This window comes from Tachysurus vachellii, chromosome 21 (assembly GCF_030014155.1).
Source record: "Tachysurus vachellii isolate PV-2020 chromosome 21, HZAU_Pvac_v1, whole genome shotgun sequence".
Taxonomy (NCBI): domain Eukaryota; kingdom Metazoa; phylum Chordata; class Actinopteri; order Siluriformes; family Bagridae; genus Tachysurus; species Tachysurus vachellii.
Window position 1 is genome coordinate 7,228,336 of NC_083480.1, and position 15,589 is coordinate 7,243,924.

General features: G+C 35.7%; 1 protein-coding gene across 3 annotated transcripts in view; it reads left to right on the top strand.

Moving 5' to 3' along the window:
- The window catches only part of csmd3b (CUB and Sushi multiple domains 3b), a 406,848-nt gene that overhangs the window by 230,098 nt on the left and 161,161 nt on the right, over positions 1-15,589 (top strand). For all 3 annotated transcript variants that reach the window (XM_060897477.1, XM_060897478.1, XM_060897479.1), the window contains one exon: positions 4,161-4,282. In XM_060897477.1, coding sequence (XP_060753460.1) covers positions 4,161-4,282 — 122 coding nt within the window. The remainder of the gene's footprint in view (positions 1-4,160; positions 4,283-15,589) is intronic.

A 15,589-nucleotide genomic window follows, 5' to 3' on the forward strand; every position in this document is an offset into this window, starting at 1 on the left:
TCGTTAGATTCTTTGTTATGAAACCTAAAGAAATGAGTATAATTTCTACATAGATAGATAGATAGATAGATAGATAGATAGATAGATAGATAGATAGATAGATAGACAGATAGATAGACAGAGCTTCTGTCACTGCAGGTATATAGGGTAATTCTTTTAAAGCAATAGATATTTTTGTAATTGCTGATAGAAGTATTTTCGTGTCAGATTAAAAAATTGATTTACACAACTCACAGCTTCATCTCATTAAATACACATACATTTTCATGCTTAATAAAACAAAAAGGTCTAGTCTATTCATTAAACCTTTCATGTTAGAATTCAAATATTTATTTCACTGCGAAGGGAGAAAGAAACTCAAGGACGAAAGAATTTTACCTAAAATTTTGTTGACATAATTTTATTAATGTTTAGTCACTAGTGTTATATTTTACTTTTTTATTCATGTGAAAACACGATTCTATGTTAAACATTTCACATTTTACAACATTTTGCTTAATCCTTTCTACTTAGAGATAAAAAATAAACACACATTTTTATGGATGTATGTTATCTTGAAATGAAGCTTTTTGTCCTATATATAAATACAGAGTTATAGATTTATACAATTACAATCACAAAAGTTTGGAACATATGTAAAAAGAGACAAGAAGACGGTGACACTCGTATATGTACTGATGTAAATATATCTCATTTTCTTACTACATTTATTATTTTTTGTAAGTGTGCCTGTTCTTGCTAAGTCCCTTGTTTTCAGATGGCAGGATAGAAAGTGTCAACAGTTTGTAGTGTAAGTAATAAACTCTTTGCTCCCCCTCCTGTCTTTTTAGAGATAATTTCTGTTTGGCTTTTTGGCTATGGGCAAACTGTTCACAGCTAAGGCCGTTCATTTAGCAGGCCCTAATTGATCTGTCAGAGATGTCACTAGCATGCGCAGATGTACTGTATATCTCATAAAATACAGAAGCAGCATGCTGAAGCAGCTTTACAAACCCCTGTTCATCCATAAGTTCTTGTCAGAGCTTTAACTAAAGCAAGCTGAGAAATGGTGACATGTAGAAAGAGCGAGCAGCTGCTGTTGAAGTGTTTATAGACTTCTGGGGCCCTTTTCTTTAGTGTTACAGGTTTAAGTTAATAGATCAAGAGCAGACAAACAAGAAGAAAAAGTATCAACAGATGTACGGCCAAGGATTAATTTTGGAGAACAAATTATTATGTGAGTTGAATTTTAGAGGCAATTTATTTGCCTGAATTATGGCGACGCATTGCAAGACAAGACAAATTAATAAGACATACCAGTTTGGAATAAAGCGGTGTTTTGGAATGGAGAAGCTTTTAGGAAAATGTAGTTTTGTTGTGTGATTTGTATAGAGATGTCCATTTTTCTTGTTAAGATGAGGTATAAAGGATGTGGTTTATTTATTTTTCAGACTGGTGTAGGAGCAGAAGTAGTTTTGCTCTAAAGTATTACACAATGAAGTTTTTTTTGTTGTTTTTTTTCCCCCAATTTGTCAGCTACTGGGGTTGGTGGTAACAAGGTTTGGTACAGCTCAACAATCAACAGTAAACAATACACTACAACAATGTGCAAGACAAAACAAAGAGACAACATGTGCACAGATGAAATGTGTATCAGTGCTGAGTTCAGTGCAAATTTAGCCAAAAAATACATGTGCAAAAAGGCACAGTAGAACAGATGAACTAAGCAGTAGTAATTAGAGATATAAAGTTTGGAATTATGAGAGATTATTTCATTTTACTTGTTTACACAGAAGGAATTAAAGTGGCAGCAAACCTTAGTCTAAAGTCTGGAGCAAAGGATTTTATATCCTGCACTAACATGTGGTGGTTTTGTTTGAGAATACATTTTAATCACATTCCAGATATTTGATGTCCTTTTTTATTTTTAGTTTATTCAGCATAATCCTTACTCATTTGAACTAAAATCAAATAAAGATCTGTCTATTCATGAACAGTTGTCTGTATCTTTCAGCTGATAATGTCGTTGTTCTAAGATCTAATTGTAAATCTGATTGTTTGTGTTACACCAAGACCCAAAAACAACCCTTTTTTAAATATTGTATATAATCTCGCTCGAATTAGATTTTGATTTGTCAGTGAGATTTGAACATACCACCAGTGTTTTGCCGCATGGCACTTCACCACCCTTTAAAACAAACTGACAGCTCGCACATGCTGCATCCCATGTATCTTAAAGTGGGCCTTTATCTGCCTGATCTCTTTTACTGCCTGCAGGCTGTAAGGACATCTGTCTTCTCTGTTAGGGGTCCTAATGCACCAAGAATATGGCCACCTGCTAATGAGAAGGAAAATCCCGTTCTCTCACTACCACTGCGCTTCCACAACTCGGTCTATCTTACTACGTGTGAGTGACAAGTGTGTGTAAGTGTATGGTTCCAGACCCCATGCAGCTCTCTTTTGCTTATATAGACACACAGATTTTGTTCAGATTTGGTGGTCCCCTGACCTTTACATCACTGCCTTTATGTCACTCGTGTGTATCTGTTCCAGCAGCTACAGACTGCAGAAACTAATTAGGAAGATTGAAATGATGCAGAAAATTGCCTGAATCTATATTTTCAGGAGTACCCAAGGGCATTATGAGTTCACCACCAGTTCATTCTCTATAGTTTTTTTTTTATATATATCTAAAGCTATTGGGAGCCCATTATCATTTGCCATGCTATACATAGAATATTAGTTTAGGCTTGATGGACCATGTAAGGAATAACATATGATGGGCCATGATAATTCCCAGAATCTCTCAGAATTTCTTTTCCGATAGCAGCAGAGTGTTTTATTCCTTCTACACCACAAAGATTTACTAGAATTTTTTTTATTAATTATTGACTAACACCTCATACTTTTAAAACATTTATTGCTAAATTCAATTGTCACAGATTATCAACGTCCTGTTAGTCTGTCTTTTATTCTAACCTGAGGTTAAAGACAGAAATACCCAGCTTGTCATGTTACCAGAAATCCTAAGCTCCTCCATCCTGAAGACAGAAAACAAAAACCTTCACCATGTCAGTGATTATACTGTTCAAAGAAGCCATTTTTTATTAATATTCTTGATTTATTTTTTATTTTTTTGCTCAGATTATCTGGATCTTTCTATATACGGCTCACCGTGACTGAGATGTTACTATAGAAACTGTACTATAGTTGAATGTGTCCATTAATATAAACCCAGTATTTATGTTACTCCATGAAATGCTTTCAGAGCCATGCTGTATATGTTGTTGCCGTTAAGCCACGCTTTCGGATTCAAGAAATCAACATCACTGTTGGGTTAAATCTATTTTTCTATAATAACTAAGGTAGCATATATATTTGTATATTCAGTGTTCAACAATACTGTACACTAGGCACCGACTGCAGTGTTGTACAGACATATTCTTAATATTCCCATTTAACATTAGACAGAATCCTTGCAATACTCCACTTTAGGATGCATCTAAAAGGGAGCTGATACTGAGACATTGAGTCAAGACCAAACTTCACATCAAATGTTGCTCTGGAAAGGGCCTTCTCAGAGGTTCTGATGAGGAGCCTTGACAAGCGAATGACTTTCAGATCAAAAAAGGAGTGTTTTTGGGTTTGAAGGACCTCACCATTTCCCCTATACCTGGCTGAGATAATGAGTTATTTATTTTCAAAAGCAATCAAGATGTCAGAAGCTGATAGCAAAACCTGCTGCCATGGGAGATAATGCCTTCTTGTCTTTCATCAAATCCCTGTCACTTTGGCATTGGCAATGATAAATGTGCCAACGGTACAAAGGGACAAAAAGAGGGATGAATAAACTTATCCTTTTCTGAGCATTTTTAGATGTCAATGTCACTGGTTCTGGGAGGAAGAGACTTTAGTGAGCCTGTTTAACAAATTATTATTGGCATTTGTCTATTAAGATGATGAATTGTGCCCAAGTGTGGCTAAAAGCTGGTCTCAATTAACTCATTCTCAATGAGAATCTTATACAGGAAATACAGGAATACAGGAATCTTGAATGGTTAAGTAATATGTCACGCAGTCACAGTCATGTTTTGTAATTTGTGAAGTTAGTATTGACAAGTCAAGATTAAAAAGTCTTCTCTCTTGTAACATTAACCCTGTCTTCTGCTTTTTATTTACAGTAAAGACATGTGGATCAAATCTACAAGGTCCATCAGGAACGTTCACCTCTCCAAATTTTCCTATTCAATACGAGAGCAACTCCCAGTGTGTGTGGATCATTACAGCCAGCAACCCAAACAAGGTAATGCCTTACTGTCTTTCAGAAAGCACTTCCACTGTCTTCTCCTGATATTTGCGTTTACTTGACGTTATCCTCTATCATACGCTTGAGCACAAGGTGATACAGACACTTTGGCTTCAACTATTCAACTGCTATAAGTAAATAATTTCTCAGTTCTTTTCCAGTAGTTAATTATGTAGAAATGTTAGGAGATTGTCTGCTTCTGTCTTCTCCATTGATGATGTCTGGAAAGTTTTAAACAACTTTAATGAATATATTAGGGAAAAAAAAGGAAATCTAGGGATTGGCAATATGACAAATATATCATGATTCCTGAATACATTTTGGCTGATACACAATATGTACCATGATATACAGGTTACAAACAGCCCAAATAAAACAGCAGTGTAAAAAAAACTTAACACAATTTTTTTTGTTGTTGTTGTTTTCAGTTTTTAAAATTAATTTCAAGATTTTTGCTTTGAATATAAGATTTCAATTGTTTTACTAACAATAGTCATGAAATGTCAGGAATGTTTCATTGTTTCTGACTATGGATATTATATTGCTAGATTTCTTAGCTCTAAAATGAAGTTGTTTGCTGTTGCGTTTTTGTCATTTTTTTATTGTACAGTATGTCAAACAAACATTCCCTGTTTTCTAAATAAGAGGCTAAAATGTGGATGATAAATTTTGTTATTGAGTTACCCTATTTTGCCTTACATTTACACTCATCTAAATACCACACAAACTACACTGACAAAGACAATACGCTAATAAATGCTTACAACTTGGAGGTGTTAAAAGTGTGATAAAAGTCACCTTTTAGAAATGATAGTATATTCCGGGGGGCACGGTGGCTTAGTGGTTAGCACGTTCGCCTCACACCTCCAGGGTTGGGGGTTCGATTCCCACCTCCACCTTGTGTGTGTGGAGTTTGCATGTTCTCCCCGTGCCTCGGGGGTTTCCTCCGGGTACTCCGGTTTCCTCCCCCGGTCCAAAGACATGCATGGTAGGTTGATTGGCATCTCTGGAAAATTATCCATAGTGTGTGAGTGCGTGTGTGAATGAGAGTGTGTGTGTGTGCCCTGGTTGGCACTCCGTCCAGGGTGTATCCTGCCTTGATGCCCGATGACGCCTAAGATAGGCTCCCCGTGATAAGTTTAGATAAGCGGTAGAAAATGAGTGAGTGAGTGAGTGAGTGAGTGAGAGATAGATAGATAGATATTGATTATATTCCCTCATGTTTCTCTTCTCAAGCAAACCATAATTTTATTTGGCAGATCCTTCTATAATTTTTTGTGGTTGGGACTTATTTTGGGTGGCAGTAATTCAAGACTGTTTTGAAATGTGTTTTTATTTGGGGTATTAATTTGGGGTATCAAAAACTAAGAAAAGCACAAAGCTGTTATGAGAGTCAAGCCTGGAGTGCACTGTAATTACCTGTACTGTATGCCACGCCAGCTGACTAATATTTTTATGCAGATTTTTGTGTCTGTGTTCTGCATGGGAGCGTCATGTGACCACACACACGCAGCTTAGATTGAACGGTGGTTCTAACTAATAATTTGCATAATATATGCAGCTATCTGATTTCTTGACTCGCAAACTGTTAAATACATAGATTGTATAACCACGATGATATCCAGGTAGAATTTCAGGATACAGCATATCTGTTGATGACTGAGGTCACATTCTTTGACTAGGTGTAGAATGATATTCTATGGTTCTTGACTGTGAACCTGCTTTTTGTGGGGATCGAAGGGGCATTTCACTTCCTATTTCAGTAGACTAATGGACTTCAGGAGCAGGACAGATATATATGTTAAACACGTGTGTGTGCATACATGTACTGTATTGTGATAAAATACTTTTGGAAAAAAATTACTTTATTGATGCATGTAACCGGATACAAAAGGTGGCTGGTGCTGTAAAGATAATACGAATCATGGACTGTTTCTTTACAGTGACTGCATTTTAATAGCTGACTAAATATTCAAAAGTAGATCGTGGCTGTAACACTCTCAGAAGCAGCACACTGCTCTGAATACAACAGATCCAGGCTGAAAGTGTATGTGAGCTTTTTTATTTGTTCACGTGTCCTTTGCACTATAGATAAACAATAACCTGTTCTTAAATGAATCACACTGTAGATTTCCAGCTCAACTTTGGCTTTCCTCGATGTGGAACTACATATATACACACATGCACAACTAAACACTCAGGGCGAAGGAGAGTAAGAAAGAGAGTTCACATAAATATATATGAGAGATAAATATATATTCCTTTTCCAAACAAAAACACTATTCATTACTCACAGCTGCTACACAAACGAAGCCTTCATGTTATATGAAACTAACTGTGGAGAAATACTTTTATGCTCATATACAATATCTTTAACCTGAATTAAAGGAAAAAAAATCTTGTACACTATACAGTACATTGTGTGCTTAACAAGATGTGCTTATCAAGAATGAGCTAAATAAACTATTTGGGTGTTACAGATACAGTACATTAGCCAAGCCACTGAAGTCGCAGGAATTAAAAATGTCTTTATCAGAGGTTATAATTATTAATTATTATTAGAATAGACACATTGTAGTAATACCAGGTATTGTCCACGTTATCTCAGAACAGCTTTAGAGCTTCTTAACATGGATTCCACAAGATGTTGGGAAAATTCTGAGATTCTGGTCAATATTGTTGCATCATGCAATTCCTGCAGATTTTTCAGGTTTGATTATGCTTTGGTTCTCCCATTCTGGCACATCCCGAAGATGCTCTATTGGATTTTCTGAGACGACTAACGAATTAAGTGCGTTATCATTTTGGAAGTCATCATTATAAAATGGGTAAATTGTCACAATAAAAAAAGCTCGTAGACAGCAGCGCTACTCAGATGGACTACGGAATTCAAACAGTGCTCAATTAAGGGACCAAATGTGTGCTAAAACATGATTCCTCACACCATTACACCAGAACCACCACCAGCCTGAACTGTTGACACAAGACAGATTGGATACATGGATTCATGCTGTTAACAACACTTTCTGACCCTGGCATCTATATGTTGCAGCAGAAATGCTTTTTTTTTTCTCACACCATTCTCTATAAACTAAAGAGCCCATTGTGCGTGAAAATCTCAGGAGATTAGCAGTTGCTCAAGTATTCAAACCGGCCGGTATGACACCAACAAGCACGCCAAGTCACATTTTCCCTATGCTATTGTAAGTTCTGGACGTTACCTGAAGCTCTTGACCTTTTTGTAGATGATTTTTTTGTATTGTTCTTTTGATAATCGCACTAATAAGCAAGTTTACCAGTGTTCTTAATAAAGTAAAAGGTAAGTATATATATGTATGTCCTTCCATTAATAATGCAAATAAGAAATAATACTACTGCTGTTCTTCTGATCATCTTGATTCTCCTTGCCTTCTGATTAATAGCTCTTGTCTCCTCCTCTGTCCTTTTTTGCCTCCCTGTATGGTCTTAAGCCCTCTACCCATCCTCACTTATCATTACATGTCCATGAACTGGATTTAGGAATTTGTTAGTTACTGTGCATGTATGGGTACACAGAACCTGTTTGATTTGTGCCACTGTGACTTTTATAGTCGCACTTCAGTTTAATTTCTCTGCAAATCTCTGTATGTCTATGCCAAGTCTGAGTAGGAAGGCTGTTAGGTTTGTGTGTGCTTGAGAAATGGTTTCTTATGACATAATTATATGTAAATACATTTTGAGTATCCCCTGCCTGTTGTCACTCCGTTATCAAAAATCACATTCTATTATCCATGAAAATGACTATTGTGCTACAGAGTGACAGGACTGCCAGCGGTGGCATTCAAAAAAGAGTGCATACTGATAAATAGACTGTGAAATGGCCCAGGACCTGTGGATTGATATCCCCCCTGCCCACATTTGTAATAACACCTGTGACAGCAGGGCAGCCATCTCTGTCTTCCCAGTGCTGCACCTTGTAATTGATTTGAGTTGACATGAGTCATTAATGTTGCCATCCATCTCCAAATAACCGACCTCCCATGTACAGTATAACAAACAAGTGCACTCAGGTAAGCTTCAAGCTAAAGCCTTAGAGTCTGGCCTACTCTCGAATGGTTGTGATGCGATACTCCTAGGTAATAAATCTGAGAAAGCAAACATTCTCTCCTCTTTAGTAAATGGCTTCCATTGACCTTCTTTGCACCTGTCTGCACCAATGTCCATAAATAAGTTTTATACCCAGCTGCATCGAATGCTTTCTGGAGGACAAGCGAGTCTCTGACTGTATGCTGCTACATGCCATTTCAAATCCCCAATTAAACTTCACACCTCTGTCTTCTGCCCATTCACCATTCGTTTATCCAGACTGTAGTCAGGGCCAGAAACTTTGGTGCAGAAAGTTTGGAGTTGCCATTGGTTGCTTTACAATTGATGCATGTGCAGAACTAGTTCAGTATTCAGGGGGCTGCTGTAAAATTGTCTAGACTCTTTGCCATTGTATGATGGATGGAAGATAGTGTAACAGCCTTGTGGGCCAAAGAGATGTTCTTCACTTCCTTCTACCACTTCATTCAACTATTTATTTGGATACTGTGAAAAGTCTGGTTGACTGCCAAAAAGTAGAAAAATGTGTTACTGTTCTCCTGCAGCCTTGGATTTTAAAAATGTTGCCAGGGACCAGGAAACTTCTTTTTTCTATATATATATGTACAGAAATAATTAAGATAGTACCTGGGAATTATATGCTAATTTGAAAAAAAAAATAATTAACAATCTAAAAATGAATAAAAGCTTCAAAAGATATTAATTTGTAGAACTACGTTTGTTAAGTAGAACATTTAAATAGCTAATTAAATTCACTTACTTATTCTGTGGATTGGTAAATGGATAACTGAGGAGATTTAAACTTCCCAGAAAAATATTTATGACCATGTGTCTTTGTCTTGTCCATTTTCTTTTCAGTGGATAATATCACCTAGATACTGCAGTCTTATAGATTTTCTGGAAGGAGTTTGGCTCCTTTCAAGATTTCTTTGCCATGCAAGTTCAGTATACTTTTGGATAATCTAGTTTGCTGATTAGATGTTAAAACTAAACCTATATGTGAATTTGATCTTTAAGACAATGTCTGTTGTTCATAATGCTAAATAAATACAAATCTTATTTAATTGAATTTGGTTTGCCATTAATTATAGTTCATTGATTACTAAGACAAAATTGCGGAAAATCTGCTAACTTTGCTTTCGATAAAACGGGCCGCAATCTCATAGTTAAAGGGATGATGTAACTTCAGGTTTTCTTTTCAGTAAGCAGGAGTAAATGTGATATGACCCATCTGTCATTTGTACACAGAAACCAATAGATTAAACAAGTGGAATCAGGCGCAGCTCCTACTTTGGTGGAATGAGATCCTGAAAATTGGGCTCATTTCTGCTCGACTGAGCTGCCGCAGACCTCTTTTAACTGAGGGATGGCTCATGGATTCTTTCAGCACAGAATTATTTACATATTATTGCTTAATTTATTTTTTTATGCTTTCCTGAGTAAGGTGTCACTGATTTAAAATGGAAGGTCACATATCAGTTATCACAACAGAGCATAATTTAAAAAGCTCACGTCATATTCAAAATTATATTGCAAATGTAAGTGGATGCCCACCATATTGTTTCCCAATACACAGTTACTACAATGTATTTGGATGCTATTTTTTTTCCCTTCCCCTGGACCTTTGAGGTCCAAAACATAGACAATCCCACTGAACACCTTTGGGATGAACTGGAACACTGACTACATCCCAGACCTCCTCACAATACATCAGTGAATACATCTGACCTCACTAATGCTCTTGTGGCTAAATGACACAAATCCACACAGCCACACTACAACATCTAGTGGAAAATCTTCCCAAAAAAAGTTGTGATGTTAATAGCAACAAAAGGGATGTGAACTCTGTATTAATGCTCATATAATGTACATTCAAGGGCTCAATTCTGGGTCATTTAGCTTGTGATCCTTAAACAACACATAATACATGAATAGGCTCTTTTATGAATATGCAATATCATCACCCTGCAAATTTAGTGGATTATTATTCATTTGAGGACACACACTTTCTTTATCCATGTTTTTCTGCTCCTTGTGCCAAATTTTTCCAGACTTTGCCTGTCTCGAACAATTTACTGGGTAATTTAATCTAAGACTGCTCTGAAGTTCACTAAAGTACACTAAACCTAATTATGCTACAGCACACTTCAGTTCACTTGCAGCCAAACTAATGATAGTTAAAATTAAACTGAGAGAAAATGGAACTATTTTAGTACTAACTCTATTTTGTAAAAAGCAGTAGTATTGCCCAAATTAGTGTAACTTACCCATGCTAAAATGAAATTAATTCAAGAGTACTTCAAAATGCTGTTTTGAACAGATTTTATTTAAATGCATGATTTTGCTAGTATTTTTCTAAAACACACTTTACAACACACTCCACTACATAAAAATGCAATTTTATTAAGCTTGAATCTTACAAAAAAAATACAAAATATAAAAATATCAGGAATGGACATGATTGATTGATTCATTCATTGAGTCAGTCATTTATTCATTCTTTAACAAACAAACAAACTAATATTTTTACAACCTATAAAAGCATACTATATTCTGTACACTACAAACAATGCCATATCAGCAATTTAAGCAAAATAGTCACATTTATCTAGTTTTTAGCTAGATATTTGTACTAATTTTAAGATATTGTTTTGTATTCCCAAATTTTGTATTGCTAATTTAAAGCAATTTAATTTGTTAAAACTTCCAGTTAAAAAAATAAGAAATTTAAAGCTGGAAATAAGTTAAATTTGGAAATAACTTTAATTATCCTATATTTGGTTTAGTGACATTTTATAAGATAAAATACTAAATACGTTTAAAAATATTAAAGCTATTTTAACACAAAGTTTTACAGAATTGTAGAACTGTGAGGAATTCCAGTGGTAAAGTTGAGAGCCATCAGTAATTACCCCAAGTGTTATATCCCTAAGAGGGATTTCTATAGAGGCTCATTTTTCACACTTGCATTGTTGATTTTTAGCACAATAAGGTGTGAGAGGCATTCCTTTATTTTTGTGTTAGTGCCACGTGTAATTAGGCCTTTGAGAGTTTTATCAGCTGTACTACTTTGACAGAAGGCTTGGAAGTGCAGTTGTACACACAATGTGAGCTGCATAGTGCTCTTTTGCTGAGTGTTATAGCCCGAGACATTTACTGGCTCATAATTGTCACCGATTCGTAATTGCATTTACAGAAGGAAAGGTCAGCCTTCATGTGTCAGGTTGTATAGCACTTTCAAGATAAAGGTGGCATATAATTAACAGGGGTTTAAAACATACTGTAAAATATCATTCATATCATTCTGTAAAATAATCTTGATTTTGGATGGTGGGTGATGTGAATAGGAAAAGATGAGATGCAAATGAGATTTCTGCAGCTGTACTACTTTACGTAATATGAACATCTAGCATCTAACATCGAATGTCGAGCAGTTGAGTTGTCCATTTATTGTTTTACAGTCGGTGTAACAACGTTAATTAGATTTAAAGACTGAATGCAATTTAAAGCTGTTTGCTGCACTCTTTCTAGTCAGTGTTTGTTTGGATATTAATTAGTTTTCTGAAAAGTACAGGTTGAAGCTGTGAGTAATCCTACTATATAAACATTACATAACTGAATATTTAGCACAAAAGATGAATAAAAGACAAATGGCACCTGCTGTGAGATCTCCCATGCTTGGATGCCTCTCTTGATATGCACTTTATGTGATTTAAATGTTAGACATAAAGAATAAATAGCTAACAATTATTTAATTGTTTGTTCATTTTTTTTTACTGTGGCACATTGAGGGACAGGATATCAGTGTGTCTGAAGACAGATAATGGATAGACTGAAGGAAAAACATATAATCTGGGAGCAAAAGAAGGAGGGAGAAAACCACATCTACAAACAGAAGAATTAGTTTTAAAAAAAAAAAACTGAATATCCTACACCTTAAGAACAAGGCTTGCATCATAAGACTTCAGGGAAAGACACAGGAACAAACTGCAAAAACAAATTAGAATATAAGAAGAAGAGTGTTCATTACGGAGACCAGGATTCATCTCAAGGGCTATGTCTGTCTCTATATCAGTTTGAGCTTCTGCACTCTTGACAAGTTTTTTGCCAGCTCTAAATTGTTTGTTTTTCAACTTCATTTTGCTATCACAGACAAAAATGGCACACCACATTGTAAAACCACTCAGGACTTGTGAGTTGAGATCAGCGGTCATAGAATGCATAATTCAACATGCTCACAAGCGGCTAATTGAGTGCCATAGCGGCCAGAGACAGCCGGACAGCTAAATTCGGGCATGACACTCTAGCTTTGACACTCGTTTAAAAGGCAACAAGAAGAGGATGATAACAGATTGCACAAAATGTAACTGTCGTTAGAATGGCAAATGGATATAAAGGAATAGAATTTAAAGGAAACATGCTAATAGGCAGAAGAAAATGTCCTCACTACCTGAGGCTTCAATTGAAGTACATAGTAATTATATGTAATGGATGGATGGATGGATGGATGGATGGATGGATGGATGGATGGATGGATGGATGGATGGATGGATAGATAGATAGATAGATAGATAGATAGATAGATAGATAGATAGATAGATAGATAGATGGATGGATGGATGGATGGATGGATGGATGGATGGATGGATGGATAGATAATATACAGTCAAAAAATCATAGTGAAAGGCAAAACATGGATTATAGCAGCACTTTTGTGCAATGTTTCTAATTGTACTGTAAAAATTTTCTCAAACCAACCAGAACAGCTGACAGATTGGATGTACTCAGAAAGTAGATCTATCACTCTATCATTTATATTGCTCTACCCTCTGCATAAGTACAATTTGTTTTAAGTATTTCTTTTTCTGGTCCATCTTCATTCACTCTTTCATTGGCAGAATCGGATTTTCTACGTTGCTCTGCTCTGTATCTCATCTGTCTTCTTCTCCTGGTATGTTTACATTTCCTGCCTACTGAACGCTCTGCACACATAATGATGGATAGGCATGAGAGAATGCCTCCATGTGCTACTGGCTAACAAACTCAGAGACGTTATTTTAGAGAAGAAAATGACTAAATACACAGGTAAGGAGAGAGAGACTGGCAGCACTGAAGGAGTAATCAAAAAAAGGGCAGTGGTAGCTAAAACATTAGATTACTGATTGGAAGTCTGTGAGTTGAGTTCAAATCCCAGCAGTGCCACAGCCCCTAACCCTCACCTGCTCACTTGTATCAATGAGTTAAAAGTAAGTCACTCTGGAACAGCTGAATGGCATAAAAGCCAGTGAGAAAGATATTAGATAAAGTTTGTGCTTACTGACTATCAGTTTTACATCCTCTGCCTGGCTATATATTTTAAAAATTCTATTAACACATCAAATGTGCGAGGAACAAAATAGATTTGCACCAGCTGAGATTGTATGTTTCAGAGAGCATTTACAGTTAATCTATAAATCTATAACCATATTTTTTAAATCAATTTTATAATAACTTTTAATAATTCATAAACATTATTATTATTATTATTATTATTATTAGTATTATTATTTTCACTGGGGGACCTTGACCAGTCCCTTAGCAAAGGCATAACCCTTCATACATTAATCTTATAAATCATCCTCCAAAAGTGACCACCCTGGCACCGAATAAGAAAAAGCTTGAGATATGTTAACCTCGTATTATTAACCAGTGGACACTGTTGGGCTACAAATCATAACTTTTAATTAAAGTCAATTAAAGTAATAGGACCGTCTGTATTGCAGCTGTGGCAGAGTAAATATTTTGTTCCTGACAACATATAGGCTTTAAATGACCTCCTGTTGTGTAATTTGATTTGCAAATGAAATTGTACACACTAGGGGGTAAAATGGATTCACTGATTGTTTATCTTACATTATTGCTTTAATGACTTCCTGGAGGGCTGAATAACACACGGCCACGTTCTTTTAATACAGAATCATTGATTATGGATTTTAAAAGTTTTGCTAGTGCATCAGATTAACTAGATTTACATATATTTGCCATCTTTCTTTTATTGTTTTTAGCCTTTTTGTCTGAGACTCTTTATTTTAATACCTCTGCCATCATTTGTGTTAAAGACCAAGGTTCTTTTAGTGTTTTCTTGAATAGAGTTAATGCTGATTTCTAGTTGTGTAGAAAAGTTAGCCTATAGGAGAAATCTATAGTGTAGATTATTTGATTTAATTCATACACTGCAGTGTTGTGAAAAAATCGAACTATAATGGTAATGAGTTAGCACCTTACAGGAGATTGCATTGCCGTTACAGCAAAGTATTTTATTTCTCCATTTACACAGCAGTTGTTTTCATTATTAATGACTGGTGTATACTTTTTATCCATTTATAGACACAACAAGTTCATTCCTATTATCATTTGACGGCACAGTAGCTTGTTCCTTCATCAGACATTCTACAAACCTCTGTTATGCAACACCACACCACATCTGTTTATCAATGTCTATTGTAGAATTCCCAGTGAATGTATTGTTACTATAGAAATATAAATAAGGTATAATAACCACATTTATGAATAGCTGGCACTATTCTCACATGAGCTGTGCTGCTGTAGAACATGACTCAGAACCTACTGATCAGTTAGGCCTGAGAATCCAACAGCACTGGCTTATAACTAACAATAAAGTGACATCACAAACTGGATTCTTTATTAAACTTTCATTTCTTAGAATCTATTGAGCATAACAGTGTAAATTGCATTAAAACAAGTGTATACTTAACTCTTTTCATATGCATTTATGTGGTGCTGTGCTGCAATGTGGCTGGAGTGAATAACCAACTATTATTATTATTATTGTTATTGTTGTTGTTATTGTTATTAATATTATTATTAATTTGAAAGGTCCATATAGATCACACCAAACCAATTCTTTTCTAACTTCCTCTTTGTCTTTATTTTGATTGTCGTGTGAATTTCAGTGTCCCCACAGCCGCACAGTTTGAGGGTAGGTGAACCCTACTTATGCTTGATGGATCTGTACTGGCACATGCAGTCAAAATGGCATGCTCCTGGCTGTTGTGGCTTGACTGTTTGTCACTGGACTGTGTGCACAAACACGTTTCTAATTTTTTCCTCACTCAGCACTCAATGCCAAGAGCATAAACCAGCTTCAAAGTACAGTGTGTGCCTGCTGTTTGTGGGCATGGAGCCTCATATGTAGTAGTTTTGCAACGATTTAGGTTTTAA